Source organism: Ambystoma mexicanum, chromosome 11, assembly GCF_040938575.1.
Source record: "Ambystoma mexicanum isolate Mex_15411 chromosome 11, UKY_AmexF1_1, whole genome shotgun sequence".
NCBI classification, from domain to species: Eukaryota; Metazoa; Chordata; class Amphibia; order Caudata; family Ambystomatidae; genus Ambystoma; species Ambystoma mexicanum.
Window position 1 is genome coordinate 576777884 of NC_090934.1, and position 24812 is coordinate 576802695.

General features: G+C 44.7%; 1 protein-coding gene across 5 annotated transcripts in view; it reads right to left on the reverse strand.

Annotated features, from left to right (window-relative positions):
* ANO1 (anoctamin 1) overlaps window positions 1-24812 on the reverse strand; it is an 802432-nt gene that overhangs the window by 267820 nt on the left and 509800 nt on the right. For all 5 annotated transcript variants that reach the window (XM_069623444.1, XM_069623442.1, XM_069623440.1 and 2 more), the window contains one exon: window positions 8333-8484. In XM_069623444.1, the coding sequence (XP_069479545.1) occupies window positions 8333-8484 (152 nt within the window). The remainder of the gene's footprint in view (window positions 1-8332; window positions 8485-24812) is intronic.

Below are 24812 nucleotides of genomic sequence, written 5' to 3' on the forward strand. Positions count from 1 at the left end.
ACATACGGCCCGTGGGCCAGTTGCGGCCCGCCATGCCCTTTTGACCGGCCCGCGAGGCACAAAGACTTTCCTAATGGAGGAAAGTCTGTTGTCTTCCGGGCCGGTGAAAACACTGGCCCTCATTGGCTCAGCACACACGCATCACGTCGCTCCTACGAGCCACGTAATGCGTGTGTGCTGCACCAATGGAGGGCCAGCACTACGGCTGGCGTGGCCCATAAGGCTTGATGCCGGAAGGCATTTCAGCCTTGGACCACGCCAGCCGTAGTGCGATTCCAGAGACTTCCAGCTTACCTGCCTGCCTTCCAGCACGTCTCTGGTAAGTGGTCTGTTTGTGTTTGTGTGTCGGGTTTGTTTTGCTTTATGTTTGTGTGTATGAATGTTTGTGTTTGAATGTATTTTGTGTATATGTTGAGATGCGGGGGTGGGGGGGTGTGTCGGATGTGTATGAATGTTTGAATGTATTTTGAGTGTATGTTGAGATGCGGGGGTCGGGGGGTGTGTCGGATGTGTATGAATGTTTGTGTTTGAATGTATTTTGAGTGTATGTTGAGATGCGGGGGTGGGAGGGTGTGTCTGATGTGTATGAATGTTTGTGTTTGAATGTATTTTGTGTGTATGTTGAGATGTGGGGTGTGTGTGAATGTTTGTATTTGAATGTATTTTGTGCGTATGTTGAGATGCGGAGGTGGGGGTGTGTGTCTGATGTGTATGAATGTTTGTGTTTGAATGTATTTTGAGTGTATGTTGAGATGCGGGGGTGGGGGGGTGTGTCGGATGTGTATGAATGTTTGTGTTTGAATGTATTTTGAGTGTATGTTGAGATGCGGGGGTGGGGGGGTGTGTCGGATGTGTATGAATGTTTGTGTTTGAATGTATTTTGAGTGTATGTTGAGATGCGGGGGTGGGGGGGTGTGTCGGATGTGTATGAATGTTTGTGTTTGAATGTATTTTGAGTATGTTGAGATGCGCGGGTGGGGGGGTGTGTCAGATGTGTATGAATGTTTGTATTTGAATGTATTTTGAGTGTATGTTGAGATGCGGGGGTGGGGGGGTGTGTCGGATGTGTGTGAATGTTTGTATTTGAATGTATTTTGTGTGTATGTTGAGATGTGGGGGGGTGTGAATGTTTGTATTTGAATGTATTTTGTGTGTATGTTGAGATGCGGGGGTCGGGGGTGTCGGATGTGTATGAATGTTTTGATTTTAATGTTTTTTGTGTGCTGAGTTGGGGGGTGGGGGTTCGGGTCTGTATGGGTGCTTGTTTGAGAGTTTGCTGATTTGGGGGGGTGGGGGGTTCGGGTCTGTATGGGTGCATGCTTGAGTGTGTGTGTGCTGAGTTGGGGGTGGGGGTTTGGAGTTGGAGGGGGTGGGGGGTTCGGGTCTGTATGGGTGCATGTTTGTGTGTGTGCTGAGTTGGGGGGTGGGGGTTCGGGTCTGTATGGGTGCATGTTTGTGTGTGTGCTGAGTTGGGGGGGTGGGGGGTTCGGGTCTGTATGGGTGCATGTTTGTGTGTGTGCTGAGTTGGGGGGGTGGGGGGTTCGGGTCTGTATGGGTGCATGCTTGAGTGTGTGTGTGTGCTGGGGTGGGGGGTTGGGGTCTGTATGGGTGCATGTTTGCGTGTGTGCTGAGTTGGGGGGTGGGGGTTCGGGTCTGTATGGGTGCTTGTTTGAGAGTTTGCTGATTTGGGGGGGTGGGGGGTTTGGGTCTGTATGGGTGCATGTTTGTGTGTGTGCTGAGTTGGGGGGTGGGGGGTTCGGGTCTGTATGGGTGCATGCTTGAGTGTGTGTGTGTGCTGAGTTGGAGGTTCGGGTCTGTATGGGTGCATGTTTGTGTGTGTTGATTTGGGGGGTGGGGGGTTCGGGTCTGTATGGGTGCATGCTTGAGTGTGTGTGTGTGCTGAGTTGGGGGTGGGGGGTTCGGGTCTGTATGGGTGCATGTTTGTGTGTGTGTTGATTTGGGGGGTGGGGGGTTCGGGTCTGTATGGGTGCATGTTTGTGTGTGTGTTGATTTGGGGGGTGGGGGGTGTTCAGGTCTGTATGGGTGCATGCTTGAGTGTGTTTGGGGCATAGTGTTTGGTTGGGGGTGAGGGGGCCATGGGGCATAGTGTTTCGTTGGGGGTTAGGGGGGTGAGGGGGCCATGGGGCATAGTGTTTGGTTGGGGGTGAGGGGGCCATGGGGCATAGTGTTTGGTTGGCGGTGAGGGACAGGGGGCATAGTGTTTGGTTGGGGGTGAGGGGGCCATGGGGCATAGTGTTTGGTTGTGGGTGAGGGGGCCATGGGGCATAGTGTTTGGTTGGGGGTGAGGGGGCCATGGGGCATAGTTTTTGGTTGGGGGTGAGGGACAGGGGGCATAGTGTTTGCTTGGGGGATGAGGGACAGGGGGCATAGTGTTTGGTTGGAGGTGGGAGCCATGGGGCATAGTGTTTGGTTGGGGGTTAGGGGGGTGAGGGGGCCATGGGGCATAGTGTTTGGTTGGCAGTGAGGGACAGGGGGCATAGTGTTTGGTTGGGGGTGAGGGGGCCATGGGGCATAGTGTTTGGTTGGGGGTGAGGGACAGGGGCATAGTGTTTGCTTGGGGGGTGAGGGACAGGGGGCATAGTGTTTGCTTGGGGGGTGAGGGCCATGGGGCATAGTGTTTGGTTGGGGTGGGAGCCATGGGGCATAGTGTTTGGTTGGGGGTGAGGGGCCCATGGGGCATAGTGTTTGGTTGGGGGTGAAGGGGCCATGGGGCATAGTGTTTGGTTGGGGGTGAGGGGACCATGGGGCATAGTGTTTGGTTGGGGATGGGAGCCATGGGGCATAGTGTTGCACTCCAAGAGTGAACTCAATAATAAAGCTAAAACAGGCACAGTTAGGAGATGTACATCCTTTGCTTTTTTGAGGAAACCTCACTCAACGAAGGCCATACTCCTCTTGGGTAACCCAAACAGCAAACTATAGCAGTCCAAAATAACGGAATGTCCAATCAAGGGTCAATAAAATATATATAATTTAATTAAACAGACGATATACAATAACTAAATCGAAATAAATGATAGCAATGGAAAATGTGTAGTACAAAATGTAAGTTTGAAATGCAATAAAAATCGTTACCCCTCAAAAACATATCTTTTTCCATGTGTTTAATACAAATTGGGGGTTGAAAAAGCCTCCTGACATGTCCCGCCTACCGCCCCGCCCACTTTTACTTTTCGGCCCACTATAGCCCTCATGTAAGGTACTTTCGGCCCTCTGTCAAAATCAGTTGTGCACCCCTGCTTTAGGGCAACACTCCCCTAGCGCAAGAAGATATGTTTTCAATGCATTTCTGCCCCTGGGAAAGTTTGCCATATTTGTAACTCCATTCCATGTTAGGACTTGGGCAAACATTGCCCTTTTACTTCAATCTATTGAGGGAATAGGTTTTTTGCACTATGGCATTTTTCTGCTACCACCATGCAAAATATCTCTTGCACTGGTGCAATGTGTCTCCAATACGGTCTCCAGGTGCTATATCTGTGAACTCTCAAATGCACAAAGTAACTTGGCAATACAGATGCAATGGTGTTATGAATGTTAGAACGTCCCTTTGAGTGCGAAATATTATTGGCTATGCTCTTAGAAAGGATAACTGCTAAAATATGAGGAACTTTGGAGAGTTTCGGAGGGTTCTTGGGATTATATTTTGCCAGGTCACCTTCCCATTACTTTTCTTGGCTGTCGGCTGGCTATGAGTCAGAGAGTATTAAAAAATAGCAGTGACTCATAATATTACATCCTCTTTTAATATAACGATTCTTGAACACAATTAGTTATAGTGACATATAATGGCATCAAGTTGAAATTGATGAATTCCACCTGGTTTCCAGAATTAATTATGAAATGATGAAATGCATGAAAAGGCATTACACTGAGATAGCCCACTCTGGTTAGGAGATGTCATACCTGTTACCCCAATCACTCAGAGGGCCTCCACTCAGATTGCCCCTAGACAGGGGGTTTTCCCTGCTCACACAGTCCAGAGAACAGCCAGGCCTTTCTATACCCGTTGGAGATTGTTTGAGAAACTTCCTGGCAAGCGTTCACGTTAAGTCAAACGTTTGCATACTGTTGTTTTTAGTGTAATACAGCGCATGTCGTTTTTTCATTTTCTACTTACATATGAAAATTTCGCTCCATTCTACATGCGCGTCATAGGATCACTGATGGTCCTGGTCATGCCACGTGACCCTCTTGATTCCAGTCACGTGATAGCATTATGCGTCTTGCGCGAGTATCACGTGTCCTGTATTCAACACATTACGTTCTGCGATACGATGCTTCTGATCGTATTATGGTTTTCCCACGTCCTAGAGCTCAGAGTTTTGTTTCCTCAAATCCAAGCCTCCGCGCTCCTAGCGGTCCTTATCATCCAAGTTTCATCAGCTGTTCCTGTTCTGTTCGGAGTAGCCAGACTTTCCACGCCTTCCTCGGCTGTGTCTGGTCCACCGTCCAGCCGTTCCTGTGTCTTGCGGAGCAGCCAGCCCTTCCCCACCTTCCTCGGCTGTGTTTCGTCCGCCGTCCAGCCGTTCTGGAGCAGCGGAATTACAGAGCTGGTTACCGGCAGCTCCAATTCCATTCACATCGCATTCCCTAGCGGCAACGTGCGCCTGCATTACACCGCTTTCAGTGTGCTCTGTGCCATTTGCAGTTAATCACTCTGCACATCAAGGGCAAGGCGATTCCGGTATTGATACCAGTATGTCACTTTGTTTTGTTCTAAGTTCTCTAATACCAACCCATTCCTCCCTACTAAGGATTCCTGCCAAGACTGTTTTTTGGACATTCGTGGTTTACGAACTTCCCAAGGGCAACTCCATTTGGACTTCACCTGGACATTGATTATCACCTCCACTTCCTTGATCTACATTCAGGAGACAGTGCATTGGACTTTATGGACGCTACCCTGTGTGCACCAACCCGTATCTAGTGTGGCCCTCGTTCCGTTCGGGTTAGTTTCCCTACTAACTTCCTTTCCCTGACATTTCTAGTGGTTCATTGGATTTCCCAAGTGACTGTCCTCTGGAACAGGTTAGTGTCCTTCAAATAGACTAATAGTTGTGGTCTACATTCTGAGCCAGTTTCTAAATACTTCCTACTTTCTTTTCTACAATTATGTGGTTATTCCTTACAACGCACTTTCCACTAATTACTCCCTTTGGCTGTGAACTGTTCTAGCTAGAGAGGGACATTAGTTGGAAGGTCTGAAATTGACAGACTTCGTTCTACCCTGGGTCAGCTTCAACGATCCCTCGTGTATCCGTTTTTGAATTCCAAGTGTATCCTTTCATTGGTGTGCTAGTGGTATTCCTGATTTATAACAGGAGAGGGGAATGACGAGGCATCAGCAGTGGCAATATGCAGCTCCATTCTCAGTCCTCACTCTCTTATTTAGTGCAGCCTGGCATTGAGCAGGCATACATGCATGACCAGGGGCTGGTGGTGATAGGACGAGGGCAAGAACTTGTGAAAAGGTGGAGGGCCCTGGCCCCCCAGACTCCGTAAACAGAAGCCCCTTGGGTCTCTGACACAAACGCTCAACTTTGCCTTGGAGACAAATTGCATACTTGAGGTTCCCTCAGGTGATAAATCCCAAAGTCTTGCCAGAAGGTTTTGGCACAAGTGTAAAAACAACATTGAGGTTCGAGTGGGTATGCCTTTTATTAGCTTTAACCAATGGAATACCTTTGGGGAAAGTGGCAGTGGCCCAGCTGGACCAAAAATGGACTGGCAAGAGAAATCCAAATCTCAATTACAATTACAAATGCTGATAGCAATTCACCATGAGAGGCCATTGGTTTACAAGGTGAACTAGTGCCACGCGTGTTGAGACCTGGTATGAGCAATAAAGGCAGAGATACAACGCATTTTTGAGGTTAAACAAATAACTTAATGCAAAAAGAACCAAAGTAAAAAAACTGTAGAGATAATTTCAGAATTGGAAGTATTGCGAACCATGTTCTAGGTCTAATGGTAAGGTGGAGGGGTAATCTAAGGCAGCAGAAAGCAACCTGTGGGTTGTGGCACCGGGAGCCATAGAACAAAAAATGTGGAGGAGATTGTAGGTGGTCTTTTTTGATTTAATCCATTTTGCAACTCTGACTCGGAATTGTGTGCAAGGGGAGTTGTGAAACGGCTCCTTTCTCATCTTTTGTACCCCACCCACCTCTCTAACCCTTTTGATCTTCTCTGAGGAACACTCCCAGAGCCCCCTCCCACTTGCCTTTGCCCCTCCAAACCCCACCAAGACTCCCAACCTGCTGTCTTCTCATCCACCAAATCCGGGGGAACTCATGTAATCCTTGCTACTGCTCTCCTCCATCTGCTCCCCTCTTCTCCTCAGTCCACTTGACCCCTTCGGCTTGATGTCCCTCTACTCACCTTACTTTCCCCTCCACCGGCCGTTCCCTTCCTGTCCCCCTTTGCTTGCTAGTGCATTGCGTAAAGAATGATTCACACTGGATTAGGTGCAACATCCTGTTTCTGCAATGCACGCCGGGGGCGTTGGATGGATTATTTTCCCTACCACTGATTTGACAACTAGGTAGAATAGCCAGATGAGTCTCTGTAAAGCTTGGGCTTTCTTTCACAAATCGTTGGTATCTGGTGCTTAGATCCAATTTGGGCAATTCAAGTTAATCAAGATTATTACTCACAGAATGGAATGGTTTAACTTTTTTTGGGTAAACCAGGACTGGAAATAACATTACCTGATGACATACAGTCACGACTACGGTTGGTGTGAGTTGAAGAGTGCCTAATTTTGGGGGTGTTTGCCAGGGCTCAGCCCAGGCACTTATTTTGTAGCCCTCACACTTATTTTTGAGCCCCTGCACTTATTTTCCCAGTCTCAATTAAATAATGATTTACTGTTTTAACAACTTTATTACTTTAACTGTCAATCAGTATTAGTCACAAAACAAGTAACAACAGTTGGCCCTGGTCACATGTCTCTGCATCCCGAGCTGGCTCATTGTAACTCTTGAAAATGATGACCCACAATAAGGAAGGCAGTGCGAGTTATGAATTTTCATGAATACCAATGAGGTGGAAATTGGCAATGCCATGCACTCATGCTGGCCATGCTAGCACACCTCTCTAGTCAGCCTGCATAAGATTGATGTAGCTCCACTACTGTAATAACCAGCAGCAATGACACAGCAGGCTGAGGGTTGACAACAAGAAAGCCAGCAGAGTAAACTTCAGGGCAATACCAGGGAAAAGTGGCGAGGAGGGGTGCCTGTCCTGAGTGCCAACCTACACCAGAAGATTTTGTTGCAGTGTTTGACAGAAGAGTTCATTTGAACTTTGGCTTGCATTTGTACACCAATTAAGCCTAGGAGGAACGCATGTTTGCTGTTTTCTGTGGCTAGATGGTGAATAAGTTCCATTTGCCACCAAATAAATCATTGCAAGATGATAACCATGATAATGTGTTTAAAGAAGCATTTAATCGTGTGTCTAATGTCAAGACATAACTAGCATGTGATATTTTCTGCTGATTTGTATTTGCAAAACACATATCCGCCATAGAAAGTGCATCAACAATGTGCCGGTGTGACTTTCAGCTTTAACCCCAAATATGATGATACTGTGGAGGGCAGCTCTGGGTGGAGGCAGCCATGGCGCTCATCGGCCTGCCCCAATGTGTCACAGGCTTTCAAGGAAATATTTGGGCCATGGCACTTATTGTTTTGCAAAATTAAGCACTGAGAGTACATGACCTACGTCTATTAAATGTGCATACATGTGTGCTCTTCCTGTGACGCATGGGGAGGCTTAACTACCTGAGAATGCACAGAAGGCCAGTAGAAAAGGCCAGCTACTATCCAGAATATATCTCATGTGGGTTCGAAATCACAAATAGATTTTGAATTTAACTTGGAGGTTGCATCTGAAAATGTGAAACAAAACCTTCTTTGAGCATTAAAATACAATTAGAAAAAAGGCAAAAACCATTGGAAATTGCACAAAATCCACATCTGGCCATTCAACGCTCATTAAAATCTTCCATATTAATTCACTCCAGAATCTACAAACCATTAAGCAATAAACACGAAAGAGAACATAGATTTCCATACTTCTGTTTTAAAACCTTTTTGCTACCTTTAGAAACATTCTATGCGTTGGGATGATACCATTTATTAATTGTTGGTAAAAAACAATATGGGCTATATAGTTAGATAATGTAATGATTTATATCTCTGATTACACAGGTCATTTATTCCACTTTGGGGTGATCCATCATCAGTGGGGATCTGGTAAGCACTGGTGGCCCCAATATGCAACCCTAAAAGATAACATAACTTACAAGTGCTGCTTCTCCCTGGAGAAAGGGTAGGACAGTTGCTTGACCGTAATAGACTTGCTTCCTCCCACCCTTGGCTGGATGGGTTCGGTAATTTTCTGTATAACAGAATTCAGCTTCTGCATAAGACCACGGGCCTGGTTAATGTGATACACCTGCGAAAAGACAGCGGTAAAAGAATGATCAGATCGAACATCAGTGCCATTTCAAACACAAACCATCTAAAATGTGACCACTTTATTGCATATGAACGATGCATCTTCCAACCTAAATGGCTTCTTCAATTTAGAAAAGAAACCTACAGGATGCAGCGTGCATGTTATTAGCATGGTTGGCTTCGAAGGTTGGCTAGCTCGAGATGGCATGTGTACAGAGAACACGGGGAAAAGGAGCCATCAGAGTCGGTCCCACACATGCTAGATTACTTGATGGACAATTTGCCTATCAGGATATATCATTTTTGGGGCCGAAAGCTATGGCAAATTTAAACATAGTGGTATGTACAAATTTGCATTCCGTATAATCACAAGTAGGAGGAGGAACACAATCAAAAACTGACAGCCGGACAACACCAGGCCTCTAATATTTGTGGGTGATTTTTAAGGATATCCAGACTTAGGTTTTGTTTGAGGATGATCGTTTTACTAATACGCCGTTTACACTGTGTTGACTTAGCTTGAAGGCAGAGATGTTGCTGGGGGCGGGGCGGTGGATACTTTGGGGGCTATAGCCCCGAGTCTTTTGGTTGTACAATCAAAAGGCAAGCTAGCCTCGAGTCCTGACATTAGCATAGCCCCAGATGTTTTCCAGACCTAGCAACACCCCTGCTCGAAGGCGTTATTCTTGAAGGAAGAACGTGAAGCTCTTCTTAACAGGCATGAGGCACGCCCTGTGTATAAAGGCCGGTAGAGGTGGTAATCACCCTAACGTGCCTCATTTACTGCTTAGTTATTGTTAGCGTTTTGTGGTGTCATTACAAGGAGATGGCTGTGATCGAAGTGAGCAGGAACGGTCGGGAGCGGCGTTCCACTACCTTTCTTTTTTTCTGTTTACCATTCCTCTACTTTTTGCAACCATATTCACGATTCTATATAGAGGATTTGTCCATTTATGTCCTTGTGCAAGTGTAAAGTTGTAATAGGAGCCTTAGTTACTAGTCACTTAGACTATTGCAATGCCCCGGCCCCAACACTTTGCTACATTTTGCACTATGCTTCCGCCTATCATCTCCTTTCCGTGATCACAGTTCCACTACTTTTTTCAGTACACTTCTACCACTAGAGATGGTAAATGTGTTTTACCGGGGTCTGCAACTTGTGGCTATCTAGATGCTTTGGCCTACAACTACCATTATCCCTCACCATTGTCTATACTGGCTAGTGCATACTGGAATTGTAGTCCAACACATCTGAAGACCATGGTTTAGGAGAAGGTGTGTTGTGGTGTTTCCGTTGCCATGCTACATGCGGGCTGCTTGCCCTTGCTACATGCTTAACCCACCAGGTATGCTCATGGCATATGCGTCCCTGTCTGCTTTGGCCCAGTGATGGCGATCTTCTTCTGCCCTGATCACTAAATAGCATGTCTATAACTTGGTTTTGACAGTAACACCTTTTACTATGTTTCTTTTTAAGCTTTTAAAATGCTTTGGACCTCTCACGTCTTTTCCGAGTAAGCCTTGAACTTTACCTATATTACCAAAGGGAAATTCATAAGCAATAGCATTGGTTTGCCGCATCAAGGACCCTTACCACCAAAGTGAGCGATTACTGGGAACAGAAAGGAAGAACATATAGCTAGCTGTTCAGGTATAATATTGATTATTTTCTATTTCTTGTTATAATCAGGGTTAACATCTGATCTGGTCTTATGGAAATATTTGCTAGGTCAGCACTAGACATAGGGCCTCATTACATGGATGGCGGTAGGGATTTACCGGTACCGGTAAATCCTTACCGCCTTACTATGAGGTCCCTTTGCGGGTTGGGGGATTTAACGCCTCGGTGCCGTAATTCGCCTTCCCCATTCCCATAGAGCCCTATGGGGCAGAAATGGGAATGAGGAAGGGCAATGGTGGAAGGGGGATTTACCACCCCTCCAACCTTGGAATGGGGCGGTAAATCCCCTTTCCGCCAAGGCGGTGCCGGTATTTTACCGGCATGAGCCATGGCGCTAATAGCGCCATGGCTCACCGCCTACCGTGTAATGAGGCCCATAGACTAGCAAAGTAAGCTGTTTTGCATGAATTGCACTCCAGTGGGTGTACAGCAGTACACACTACACAGCAGATGCACTATCAATGCTCTTGCCTCTCAGCAACACTGACATCCCTTTCCAAAATTGTAAACCACTTTACCCCCCCCCACACACCACTGATATAACTTTAAAATCCCACAAACCAATGACCCTTCACAATGTACATCGGAATCTCCATGGCCATTGCCCATGTTTCGTTCCTTAAAACTGCATCCCTATCCCTGGGTGAATGTGCATTGAAAAGCATTGATCACGCCAATCACGAACATTGACAAGCACTGTGCATGCATCATGACAGTGGGCCTCATTACACGGACAGCGGTAAGGGTTTACCGGTACCGGTATTTTACCGGTACCGGTAAAAACTTACCGCCTTACTACGAGGTCCCTTTGCGGGTTGGAGAATTTAACGGCTGCTTTTTGCAGGCGTTAAAAACCAACCCGCAAAGGGACCAGGGAGCTAATTACGGTACCGCAATTTGCGGTGCCGTAATTAGCACCTTCCCCATTCCCATTGTGCCCTATGGGGCAAAAATGGGAATGGAGAAGGGCAATGGGGGAAGGGGGAATTACCGCCCCACCAACCTTGGAATAGGGCGGTAATTCCCCTTTCCACCAAGGCTGTGCCGGTATTTTACCAGCATGGCCCAAGGTGCTAATAGCACCTTGGTCCACCGCCGTCCGTGTAATGAGGCCCAGTGACTGTTAATCTGACCACCGTTACCGAAATAACAGAAAAACACATGATGCTTGCCATTACAGTGGATCCTTGTTGACTCAGACTGCTCCTGGAAAATGCAAGCGAACAGGTAGTAGTAGCAGAGAGGCCAACCCGCATCCAAGTTGTAAAGCATGCAGAATCCCTGCTTAGACTGCGGAAAATCACAGAGCAGATTTTCCCAATCTGTGCTGTGCTCCTTGTGGGTCATTCATAGTAGAATGGCAAGGATGCTGCAAAACCCACACAGAGTGTGTCTATTTCCCCACACCTGTTTTTCTTTGTGAGGATATAAGGCAGTCAATGCTATTTCATATTAATGTCTTCAACTTAAACGTATTTTTATGCTGCCTTCATAGGGCAATTTGCTATCAAATTGAGACTTTAGAAGTTCCAACTTCTAAATTCTCAAAATAACTCCAAAGTTATCGACAGTTAATAACATAACCTACACATTACCTGTTTAGAAAATTGCAAGCAAAAAAAAGTGTAAAACTACATTCAATGCAGAGGTTTATGTAAAAATCTTATGATTTAAAGTTACAATTATTTACAATATTCTACTAGTTATATTCTCCTCTCTAAAATATTATATACATGTTTCCAATGCTGTGCAACTTTTGATCAATTTGCATAAGTACTTGCATGCATATTTATATTATACACTTCATGTTTGTTTCATATTTCAACGCAAACATCCTTTATCTTTTTCAAAAAGATTAACAATTAAAAATAAAAAGTGGCATATTTATAACTATTTTAAAGGAAAGGATTGTATTTGTTGCCTTTTTAAAGGCAACGAACAATAAAAATAAAGGAGGAGTTTGCTTCAAGGCAGCTCCCACACCACGTTTAAAATGTGTGTTGCCTTGAATATCCCTGGCAACCATGAATGCAGGGTGTGTGTTCAAGTGAATGTAGGGTATCAGCTACCGGGCCCCTCACACGCCTCGGTAAACCAACATTTGCCTGTGTTTGTTTCTTGAAAACGAGGCAACTCTGTGGTCGCCAGAGGATAACGTCGACAATGGATTGCAACTCAATCGCTGCCCACGAAACCATGCTCCACCCAGTCATTACTTGTGTGTCGACAGACTTCCGTGGAAAGGCAGCAGAGGCTACCTGTGCATATACAATCCATGTGTCACAAACGGATCAAGAACACAGATTGAATTAGGAAGCATGCAAGGGAAAGTATAAATGTCTTGCACGCTATTGCACCAAAAACCACAATAAAATGCTGAATGCACTTTTTCTGCACATTCGGCATGATAGAAAATGACAAATCTCACAATACCGAACTAGGTGAGCAGGGTTTGTGAGGTATCGCCCACTCACCTGGTTCGGCATTATGGGCTTTGGGGGTTGCCCCCACATACATCAAATGCAAAGCGGGCAACAAAAGAACAGAATCCGAAAAGCTTGAGTTTCAATATGCGAGCAAGTCATTATTGAGGCACTGGGTCAACCTGGTAACATACGCAACATTTGGATACTACAAAGTCCACCTGTGATAATTCAGTATAGCCAATGCTTGCAGCACCTAATAGCAATCTTCCTTTCCACCAACGGCGTGACGCTCTTGAAGGTTGTAATGCAGTCTTTTGTAAGCTGACAAGCCATGTTTGAGGTGTACGCGAGCAGGCGTGGCCTTCCACTGCCGCGCAGTCTCAGCATTATGGATATTAGCGCATGGCCATGTGAAAGAAGATTCATAGTTCAAAGGAAGTTGCAATCTTTGGTTTCCCTTCCACTCTATTTATTGATTGATGATTTGTATCATACTATCTGCAAACAGTGATTTGCTGCAATCTTCCATCAGAAGGTTTTTTACCACAAACAATTGGGGTGGCTCTCGAGTACGTATAAGAATGCTCCTAGCTACTTTGTACCTTAATAAACATAAATGGCTGCACCTGTTATTCAGGCGACCACCTTGGTCTGATACAAGAGTGAACAGTGAAGTACATCTTTTTCGACACACTGGTTTGATCACATGTCTGTATGAAACATTTTCATGGTGATCGTTAATGGCAATACAAAGTCTGTGTCACCTAGAAGGTTGGCCAAGGAAAGACTAGGCCCACCTCTTCCTGCCAGGCTGGCAGAAAGCTAGTCAAGTACTGAAGTAGTGCCATCTGCGAAGCACTGTACATTTGATATATCTTCTATCATGACATGATCACCCCAGCAGTTGACCTATCATTGCTCCTATAAGCAGACCAACCTCTGCTCTTGGGACACTGCTTCTTATGGATTAGCAGTGTGCAGGGCAACACAATATGCATTAATGATGATGCGCCTTTTTAACTTGCTTCTTCTTTTTTAAATGCATGTTATTGTGGTTGTGTTACTAAGGATTCATTGGATGTTTTTTATGTGTGTAATTTGTGATAAATGTATTGTTTTATTCCTTTTATGGTTTATACCGAATAAAGCGTATATGATGGCGACATATCTTTCCAGTGGCATTTCTTCACGTTTTCTTTTAGTGGTCAACTCAAATTAATAGAATTCCACAGTGCCTTCAAAACCACTGGAGCTTCTCTTCCTAAAGCAATTGGATTAATTGGTGGTCACCTGGCTCATTACCATCTAACCATAACAATTCAATCGTAGTGAAGGCATTGCTAAGACCCCATTAACACAGCTGTGTGCTAAATCAAAGACAGCAATGACTTTCATTACAACCATTCTGGTTCAGGACTTGGCGCATGTCTGACACAGTGAATGGTGACCTTCTGCTAACAGCAGCAGGCCCTGTTCTTCATCCTCATGCTGTTCAATTTCGCCATGGCTCTCCTTTTTGCACTCAGTACTGTTTCAAGAAGGTCATCGAATATGCCACGCAAAGAAAAGAGGACACCTTCAGCCAGTGTGAGTAAATGTATACTGTATGAACCTCGTTCTGAAATCCAAAAGCAACTGAGAACAACCAATTGGCCATTGGCGCTCTGTTACTTCCTACCCTCAATCTTTGTCCATAAGGTAAGTACCATCTGTTAAGCCTTTCAGCCCTACTGCATTGTAAATAGTCTCCAGTTTTGTTATCAAGATGTTTGTATAGTGTTTCTGCTTGTACCTCTTATTCTCCTTACGTGATAATTTGTAACTGTATTGCCCTACTTTTGGTACTGTATACTTGTCATCTGTAACCTAAGCTGAGAGCCTTCTTGTAACCACTGCGCCCTGATACCTCTGGGTCCAGCACGCAATATAAATAAATAAACAAACAAACAAACAAACAAACAAGCGATGAGAGAGTATTGCATCTCTTTGCAGGGCAACATTACTGTCCCTATCAATGAATCGAAGTCAGAAAGATTCAACATCGTTACACCGTTAAATGCTACCTAATTAGACAACCTAATCAACAGTTGCAAAGCCTTTGGTTCGCCACACGACTCCTGCCCAGCAATAGTGTTGTAGTCATTAATTTCCTTAGACATTCCTCCTGTGTGACACACAAACCATTAATATCATCATCAGCTGTGCACACTGGGGTTAGTGTGGCAGTACTGTTAGCTGTGCACAGGCTACATTGGCTTCCTGTGGAAAAGGGCATATAAAACAAGGCCTACAAGTCGTTTTGTAGCAGACACCCGGTGCTTCTGGCTTCAGACCCTCTCGAGGTGTCCATTTATCTACACAAACTTATCTTCAAATTCAACTCAGTAGTAGAATCTTGTCTTACAAAGTTACACATCTTTGGAATGCTCTGTCTGTGGATATTAGCTTTTCAACAGATGCTTACATTTCAAACACTTTTCAAGTCATGACTCTATTCTCTATAACTTAAGTAGCTATGGTGATGATAATGATTTGTTATTTACAAAGCGCTTATGAACATATCTACATACATCATCGACAGCCCAACCAAAGTTGGTATGTGCTGTTCCACTTCTGCTACCGCCAAGATGCTGCATGGTCAATGTACTACATTGAGAAATGTAAATACATGGAAACAGAAAATAAACCTGACAATGGATTTAGATCGGCCACCTTCAATTTCTGCACCATATGGTAAATCCCGCGCCTCAACATTTTCATTTCAGTAAAAAGGAAAAGTGGCAGGATTACCTTGTTCAAAAAATATTGCGGAGTACAAACAGGATTACATTTCTTTTCAGTGAAAACCGAATTGAAATTGAATACATCAAAGTTTCTATTTATACCTTCATTATTTCTTTTAAAGTGTTCTGTATAGTGCCGCAATGTTGGACTAATGGGTTCTTTCTAGCGCTCTTGCACAAGAGTTCAAGTAAAGGTATAGATCGGGATTTCATGAAGAGAGGGAAATGCAGGTTGACCCGGAAAGAAAATATCGAGGGGTCAAGATGGGAGTTGTATGGCGTGTTCTGTTATACTGCTCTGCCCATTTTCTGACAATGGGGAAATCAGTCTTATGCGATAGTAGAGGAGCAGACCCATTGGGTTTAGTGGGGGCAAAATTAAGGGTATCAGAATACAAAAAGCAGTACTTTTATCTTTTTGAACTAATAGCACAGTCCCTTTTAGTGGGGAGGACAGAGGGTTTGGAATTGCCGTCATGCTTTGGCGTGAGAAAATTAGTGTGATTTTGGGAAACTGCCATTCCTAGTGTTCATTTACTGAACATTGAGTTTGCAGCACTCAACGAAGTTGCTGCCTGAGGTTGGGTATGAAATACGTACTTTGTGTAGGACACTGTATTACGGCAGGAAGTATGTGCAGACACAGGGGTGTTGCTAGGTCTGGAAAAGATCCAGGGCTACACTAATGTCAGGACTGTGGGGATTCGGCGCTACCTAGCCTTTTGGTTGTAGCCCCTGAGCTTCTATCCGGGGCTACAACCAAAAGACCTGGGGCTATAGCCCCCTCAGCCCCCCCCCTCGACCCCCTAGCAATGTCTCTGCAGATATTTGTATGGTACCCAGGGAGATCCAACGAGTGGTTGCCTTATAGTCGAATTTTTATAAATGGACAATGAACTGGGTGATGACAGTTGGAGGGTCGAACATGCACTTAAACGAACAAACTGGAACAGAGAGCAGTCACACCAAATCTTCATTTCAGAGAAATGTATTCACAAAATAAACCAAAACATGTTACTACAAAAGCAGGACACAAAATAATGTTTAATTAACCTTATGAATTCTATAAACTAGACAGAATTCAATTTAAAGCAGTGTTAAAAACAAAAATACCGGCAGCCATATCACATAATCAAATGACCCCGGAGGAATCAAATTTAAATGTGGTCATTCTAACACAGTCATATAGGTGTCAAGGGTCAGACAGCAAGGCTGATGCAGGTTCGATTCCCGGCAGGGCCAAACTCAGCCTTTCATCCTTCTGAGGTCGATAAATGAGCACCACACACCAAGGGTAATAATATGCAGTGCTCAGATACCTGAGGGTTCGTAGCGCTATATAAATGCTACATTATTATTATTACTGTAAAATGAACAACCAATATAATTGAATTCAATAAATATTCAGCCAACTATAATTCAACAAGCAATTATATCCGGCACAAGCAATTCGACCTTGCAATAATAGCATGGTTAGAAAACAGTCTGACCCAGTGGACATGACTGCTATAGTCAGAACAGAACAATTAAGCCACTTGGCCCGGAGTTGGACCCCTGCTTGTAAAAACGTTTAAGAGAAGGCTTTTTCTAATGTGTGCAGCGAGTGGGCAGTGTTTCCTCTGGCAGGTTTCCACAGAGCAATCTATCTGCAGACTTTTCTGCCACACGATTTAGAGAGCACGCTAAACAGGTGCAACGTATTGTCCCAACGTTTGTAATGTGGCTCTTTGGCTCGGTTTAGCAGACTTATCGAGATGGCATTCATAGCCGGCATGCCACCAGGAAGGTAATTTTGCAGCAAGACTTTAGTCAGCTCAGAGTTCTCTCTGGCACTGAGCTTAGTAGAGAAATATATTAGGGCTAGCCTTTTATCTGTGATTTTGTGGTTACATCAATTGTCCGCTGAAAAAAAGTGTGAGTAGCCCAGGACAGTGAGACCTTACTGTGCACAAGACAATCAGTCACTACTGACACTAACATGCGAGGTAATTAAGGTGCGGTTTACTGTTTGTGTCAATTTAAGATGAGGTTTCTTTCTCCATAAAAAGACCCAGAGCAGAAATGGGCTCAAACCGCTTGTAACTTTCTAAAGGTCACATTGGTATACATGGGCGCTCTATGACAGGCCAAAAACAGACCTGAAAAAATGCACAAATAAATTGAAAAGAGGGCGTGCCAGCACAAAACCCTGGCTGACATGTCAAGCGATTGAAAAAAGGGGTGAATATTTTGCAAAGCTACCCCTCACCACCAGGCTGTGGTGCATTTCAAACAAAAGGGACAACAGCATGTCCGGTGTCCCTATAGCTTGCAAGACAGCCCACTCTATGGATCAGTTCACGTTATCAAAGGGAACGGTTTGGTCCATAAAGGTCACATGAATTACGGCCTTATAGCCTTGGACATACTTGTCCAGAATTATCTTCAATTTAGAATGTGCTGTGTTAACCCCATGCATTCATGCCCAGTAAGATGTCACGAGTCTTCATTCTCTCCATGGTTTTAAGGTAGATTACTCTTCCAAACCAGTTGGGGGATGTATCTAAGAGGGAAATAGGACAGTACCATTTCAGATCTGATCCACCCCCTTCTTAAAAGACAAGACCCTTATCTCTTGTTTCCATCTGGGCAGGAGAGAAACTGGCAACACAATGGCATTGAAGGCTCCAGCGGCAACAGAGACTTCTGTGTCATGTTGATACCCATGAATGGGGACCTGATCCGGGTTGGGGGCTTTACAGCTAGAGGATTGAAACAAGGCCCCTGGCCTCCTCACAAGTGAAGATAGGGGGATCAGTTGAAATTAACCCCAACCAATTTTATTCTGCTGCTCACAAGCTTGGGGGCTAATCAATGTATTTCTATCAATGCTATTAGGAACATACAATGAAGTAAAATGCTCCAGCCATCTTGAAATGTTAACAGTCTGGGCACCCTCCTTTAAATAAGAGGATTGGCTAATATCCTTTGCCACCACCTTTTAAAACGTGCTACTGCACAGGTAAATCTCATAACTACCTTTACGTTCCTTCTTGCACCTATTTGCAGCATTTCAGTAGCTTTTGACTGCAAACATCAAATATCTTGGGGTTAATGGGTGAGTTTTCAAGAGCTCAAGAGAGTATGTTTGGCAATTGTTCCCTCGTCATTGAACCAGTACCTAGGGTAGATATTCTTAGACCCATTATTGTGTGTGGCCGGATGGGCCATTTTAACCGTATCCGGCATATTAATAAAAACACATAAAAAACATCCCACGAGCCAGAGTTCCTGGCCTGGCAGGTGTTGGTGTCAGTCCTAGCCACAGACATGCTTTCCTTTGCCTTTTGTAGTTCATCAAGGGATTTCCAGTTCCACCATCTGGGCATCACTGCACCCTCAGATCCCATCACAAGGGGAGGATCTCTACAGTCATTGATATTACTTTCAACAACAAGGAGTGAAGGCTCATGATCACTCTCAGCCCTGACACTGGTCAAAAAATGTTCTAGCTGGATCAAAAAAATGGTCTATTGTTGATTAATTCTTAGCATTACACTAGGTTTAGACGTTTCCGCTCTCTTGGTCAGAAATCTGCCATTCGTAGTGCTAGGTCCCAATTCCCTCAAAACAGAAAAGATATTGGTACCTGTTCAGTTCACGCTTGGGTCCCATATGACCAGCAAAGTAATGATAGAGGCTGCATCTTCCTCCTCCGTCAAGCTTTGGGGTAGGAAGCAGTGCCCTAGTTTAAGATCAAAACAGAGGAGAATCTACAGAGAAATAACTGCATATATGTAGTTAAGGATGGTTATAGGGATCCATGGGGGTGAGAATGTGCTGGAATAGTGTGAGGCCTCTACTACCTGTAAAAGATTGAGCTTGAGGGGCAGATTGAATGCACATATGTTGGTCGTAATTTGGCTATTAGGCATAGGGCGTTTCAGTGATGGGGTGAGGAAGCAAAAGGAGCAGAAGCAAAAGGCTGCAGATGGGGGGCGAGGGATAGAGAGGCAGGTGAAGGCACTAGAACGTAGGTTGTGATGTGCACAGCGGTAGGGATAGAACCAGTAAAGTGGGGGCTAGCCCATGAATAGATTTAAAGAGTAGCAGCAGGAGTTTGTGAGGGGAGTGGCTGGGTGTGCATAGAGAGCAATTGAGAGAGGTGGGTAATCGACCAGGAGAGATTATAACGGGTACAGTGGATCATTTTGTAAAGTTGAGCAAAGTAGTAGCAATGGAGTCCAAGGAGGTGCCACACAAAGTAGTTAAAATGAAGAAGTACCAGAGTTTTAGTGGTGTGATAGGGGAGTGGATCTACCTGTTAACAAATTGATCCTGTAAGCAGTGGATGTAGAGAAGCTGACCTTTTGGAGCTCGAGTTGGATGTTGAAGAGAGTCCCATGCCCTGTGAACCCTTGGGGAGGTGGAGATGGGGTCAGCGGGAAGTGATATTTGCTTGGAGAGTAGAAGTTAGGTATTTTGCGCTGGGTGATAGATTACTTTGGCCATAGAGGATGTGTGGTATGAAGTGATTATATCGAATATAAAATATCTAATGAAATTATAATGAATATAAAAACAACAAAAACGAAAATAACTAATTTGGGAAAAAACTAAAAATGGGGTTGGGAGTGGGGCTAGTGGTTTTGTGGGTGGAGGAAAAGTATTAATAAAATAAAAAGGCTTTGGGGGGCAAAAACAATGAAAAAGAAATTAGTTATTTTGGTATTAGTTTGTATTCATTGAAATTTCATTAGATGTTTTGGGATTCGATTAAATCACATGTAACCAATCATATGATAGTGAGGTGTTATCCAGTAACAGATGGCTGAGGGAAGCTGAAGACCTTTGAGGAGGAGTCCCTGGGGAAGACAGGAAAAGAAAAGAAGATTTTATGCCATCAATAAAAAGGTGGTAGGAGAACCCAAAGGCAGAGATAAGCTTGCTGAGAAGGAAATATAGAGAATACAGATGTGTGGGCCACAGACAAAGTAGAGGGGGACTCCTGAAAGAAAAAGGCTGGACCAAAATATTTTCATGTTTCAGGAGCAGAAGGAAAGATCGGAGATGTAGCAGACACTTCTGACACATGCTATGTCCCGGATCACAAGGTTAGAGAGGATCATGAGGACAAAAGGATGATCAACAGCGTTGAAGGCTGTGGATTGGTCAAGAAGGATGAGGACAGATGAGAGATGAAGGTGATCAGCAGAGGTACTAAAGATGGAATCGTGCATCAGAGCAGTGTCTATGGAGTGGTGGCTTCTGACCCCTGATTGGAGAAGGTCACAGAGAGATGTGCTCTCAGCACTGCTTGATTTAATAATGAGTTTATTGTCAGAAATCCTGTCACACTATTTCAGTGTGATTCACTGCTAGCTGAAAAGGTGGCATTTGTTTAAGTTATTATTTTTACTTGAGATATGTTTTGTGTTTCCATGCCCATGGCATAACATTACATCAACAGCTATAAAAGGCTGTTGCAGCATGAGCTCCAGTAAATATCAAAGAAGGCCCAGTACAGAATCAAGGCAAGATCTGGGGGCCACCTGGGGCCCCATGAGCAAGAGGGGGCCCGCAGGGGCCCTACAGTCAGCACATGTTGGCCCATGCATGGGCAGAAATTTAAGCTTAGCAGAGGGTAGCAAACTTCATTACAAGGGTCTTGCATCACAGCAGAGTTGTTGCAGCCAATTCTGTTCACCCGGTCACAAGTAAGCAACGAAAGAGGGCATCACTTTGCGACTGAGTCGTCTAGTCTTTGGGGAGTGACTTGAAGATGCACTTAAGCTATTTCCACGTTAACTGCCAATCCACTTTTATCTAATCAAAGAGCAAGAATAAAAGAACCTGTTTGGGGGGCCCCGCTTCCTGAATGACACCCTTCTATCCCGCAGCACCCGAAAGGTATCTCCTGAAGAGGACCTTTTATTAAGGAGGCCAAAGACACTGAGACGTGCCGTTTGCTTCTCAACATCCGGGCAACCGGTCCAGAGCTTGTTCATAGCGGTTTATAAAACCTCTGGGAAAAAAGCCATGGGTAAAGACTAGACAGAGAATCAACCACGTACTTGAATCTGGAGGGTCCCTTTAAGGGATCCCTTTGCACAACTTCAGTTAGTGGCTCAGAATCTGCAGTGCCTGCATGTACTGGATATTTACGTTACTAAAATAAGAAATGCCATCACGCAAAGGTGGGCCGGGAGACCCTCTCGGATTTCGTTCACTATCCATCGCCCCACGGCCCTCCCCGCCCCCAATGTTTTTACTAATGTACTAAACTGAAAGCAATACAGGAATATGTCTTGAACAAATGCACATGGTCTTGTGTTCAAGAACAGCTTCTTCCATTAATATTTCAAGTAACTTCCCTATCCTTCCCCTAATCAAATTAAATATTCATAATATTTCCAGATATGCTCCTTTTAAAATTGAGTGAATATAGATGTGGAGTCATTTGCGATCAATGATCGACAAGGATGACCTCTCTCTCGCTCACCTTTTTTAAAGTTTTCTTAAACTGTGTTGCTATTACATACATTGTCAACCAGGAGTGTTTATGCAGGAATGAGATTATTTTCGAAGTGATGAAATAAGCGAGTTTCCCATTTGAATCAATTTCTTCTATTTTTCTTTCTTCAAACTGAGGTACATATTATGCACCTTTCAAAGTACGTCAGATCTTTGAAATGTTTTGAATCATAACGCACACGTCACCAAAATGTCGGGTGTAGCGGAAGTGACATCACACACCCAATTGCTTCAGAGAAAGTGATGCCACGTGGACTTTGTGCTGCTGACATCACAGAAAGAGTAGTAAACAATTTATTTTTTTGTTAGACTTCATATTCTAACGAGGGTGCTGTTTTGATATGCCATTTGTGGGTTCATGATATCACAGAGGTAACTGAGCAGAAGCAGGTTAGGCTTGGGCAGGGCTCAAGTCGAGGGTACACGCAGGGGGACGGATTCCCCCCACTTTGTTCAGAGGGTGGACTCAGTCCCCCCAGCTAAAAGAGAAACATTGGATGTCTTCTTTGATCCCTGAGGTCTGCTTTAATTCATAAATTCAAACTGCAGTTGTCAGGTTTGTAGGCTGGGCACTTCACCATTGCATTATATAACCTGATCGAAAAATAAACAACTAAAGGTGAAATATCCCATTTCGGTACTGCAAGTCCCAGGGAAAACATTTGTATTGGTTCTTGGAGTTTAAAACATGCACACATTTTAACGTTTTCAAAAACACTATTAGAAGAAAGTATCCTGTCTTGGTTTTGTGTGTGTGTGTTGATTTTATGAAAGGCAAATGCCATTCGTCCTGTGCAATTTGGGTGGTTATGCAAAGCAAATTTAATGAAATGCGCATATTTCAGCTTAATATGTTAATTTCTGTCGACATCACATTCCATTGCGTTTGTTGATGAGTTCCCCCACTTTAATTTTTAGGACTTGACCCCTGGGCTTGGGGCACACCATTCATGTGCCAATGCAGCCATGCCATCTTATGGTCGTCATAACTTCCATGGGTAAAGTAATTGTATGCTTTACGCCACCCCACATTTCAGCTGCTGCGATAATATGGCATGGTTAGACTACTCCATTCAGAGACTGCCATTTTATGACTGATGTTATGTTATCTTGCATTTGTATAGCACCTCCCGCCATACATTATGATGTTAAAGTGCTTTTGCTTCTCAGAGAGCCAAAAGAGGAGCATGAAATATGTCATGAATGTCGTAATATGCAAGGTAGAGGTTGACATATCCAGGTGCTGTCATCACATGCTAAGTTCTAGTTTGTGCCAGGGTCAGTGACCCAACCTAGTCAGGGAGGGGTAGGGACACCTCTCAGCTGGGTCTAGGGTTCCTACCAGGGGGAACACTGTGCTACCCCTAAGCCTGAGGGGACGGGCGGTAGCTTGGAGGGACCCAACTCTTATCCCATCCCTATGTTCCGCATGAATGAAGGCATAACCTTCACTTTTTCCCCACCTCAATGTGCCAAGACTTGCAAGTATTTATTTCTGTCTACTGGTACACATGCGGATGAAAATCAAGAATGTCCCTCACTACCGTCGGTACCAGGAAAATTCACCACAGACGTCTGCCAGAACAAAGCCTGACTCTGCCAAGAGCTGAACTATAAGCAGTGGAGGAAAGACCGCCCGAAATCACTGTGAAATGAGAAGGGGAAGATCCCCTAAACTTACTATGGTTAAACCAACAAACTTTGTCACCTGACCCACATGACTGCTTCCAGGATCCTGCAGCAAATCCGTGCAGGAAAAGTGGGCGGAGCCAAGAGCCGTTTTGAACATTTGCCATATACATACCTTCACTGGAAGGGGGGAGAAATCAGCAGATTGGCTAGGGGCCAGACACTAACCAGACGTAGGTGAGGGGGTTTTAAGCAGGGAATAGGAAGGGGAAATTGTGGGTTTTACGGGTGAGGTCAGCAGTGAAGGTGGACCAAGAAGCAAGCAGGGGGAAGGAAAAGTGGCCGTTCGCGGAGGAGTTTTGTTGGACAAGGTGAGGTGTTCATTAAGAGTAAAGAGTTCTCTGCAGAGTGTATGTGCATGGGTGTGTGTCATGTGCTGAAGGGAGGACTATATAGTGAGTGGTTGTGAAACGAATGTTACTGAGTGAAAGGGGAGTGACTGACTAGTAGTAGTGAGAGGAGAGTAGCAGTATTGGGAGCTGTGTAGAAATGGGCGTCAGAGCAGTGCTAGAAGGTGGGAGGAGAGCAGAGCTAGTAGTGGGGGACCAGTAGTAGCAGTAGCAGGAGGAGTGTAGTTGTAGTAGTGGGAAGAGAGTAGTAGTAGGAGGAGAATTGTAGTGGGAGTAAAGCAGTGGTAGTAGTAGGCTAACCAGGCTCCTTTCATAAATGCTCCATGCCAAAATTATAGTGCACACATGCACTTCTGCTGTAAACAGTATCCTAACATCTACAGCCCCTGCTCTGCAGTGTCACAGAGCAAGTTCAAAGGTCACACATGCCTGTCTGATAGCTGCTAGGACACAAAGTCACTGCAGGAAGAGGGGACTTTTTAATCTTCTGCACCTCTGATCTAAATTATAATACATGTATGTATTAGTCAGTCTAGTGGCACAAACATCTTTAAATATAATCCATGCCAGGTTATGGAATGGTGAGTGCTAAGAACGCACAATTACACGGCCAGAGCAACTTGATACAATACCAGTGTCTGCACCTTTATTGGGAGTGCAATTCATTCCATAGTCCTCTGCCAGAAAAGTGAAGACAGAAGGTATTCAATGCAGAGGAAAGCTCTGTCCCCTAACCATGCCAGGGAACAGTAGGGGGTGACTGCTGTTAGACCAAAGCCTCTCTGCTGGCTGCACTGGAACAGGCATCTGTCACTGGAGGTGAAGGATCGTCTGTAGGAGCCAGCCAAGCTCCATTGAGTTGGGGGGTGCAGAGCAGAAGGACT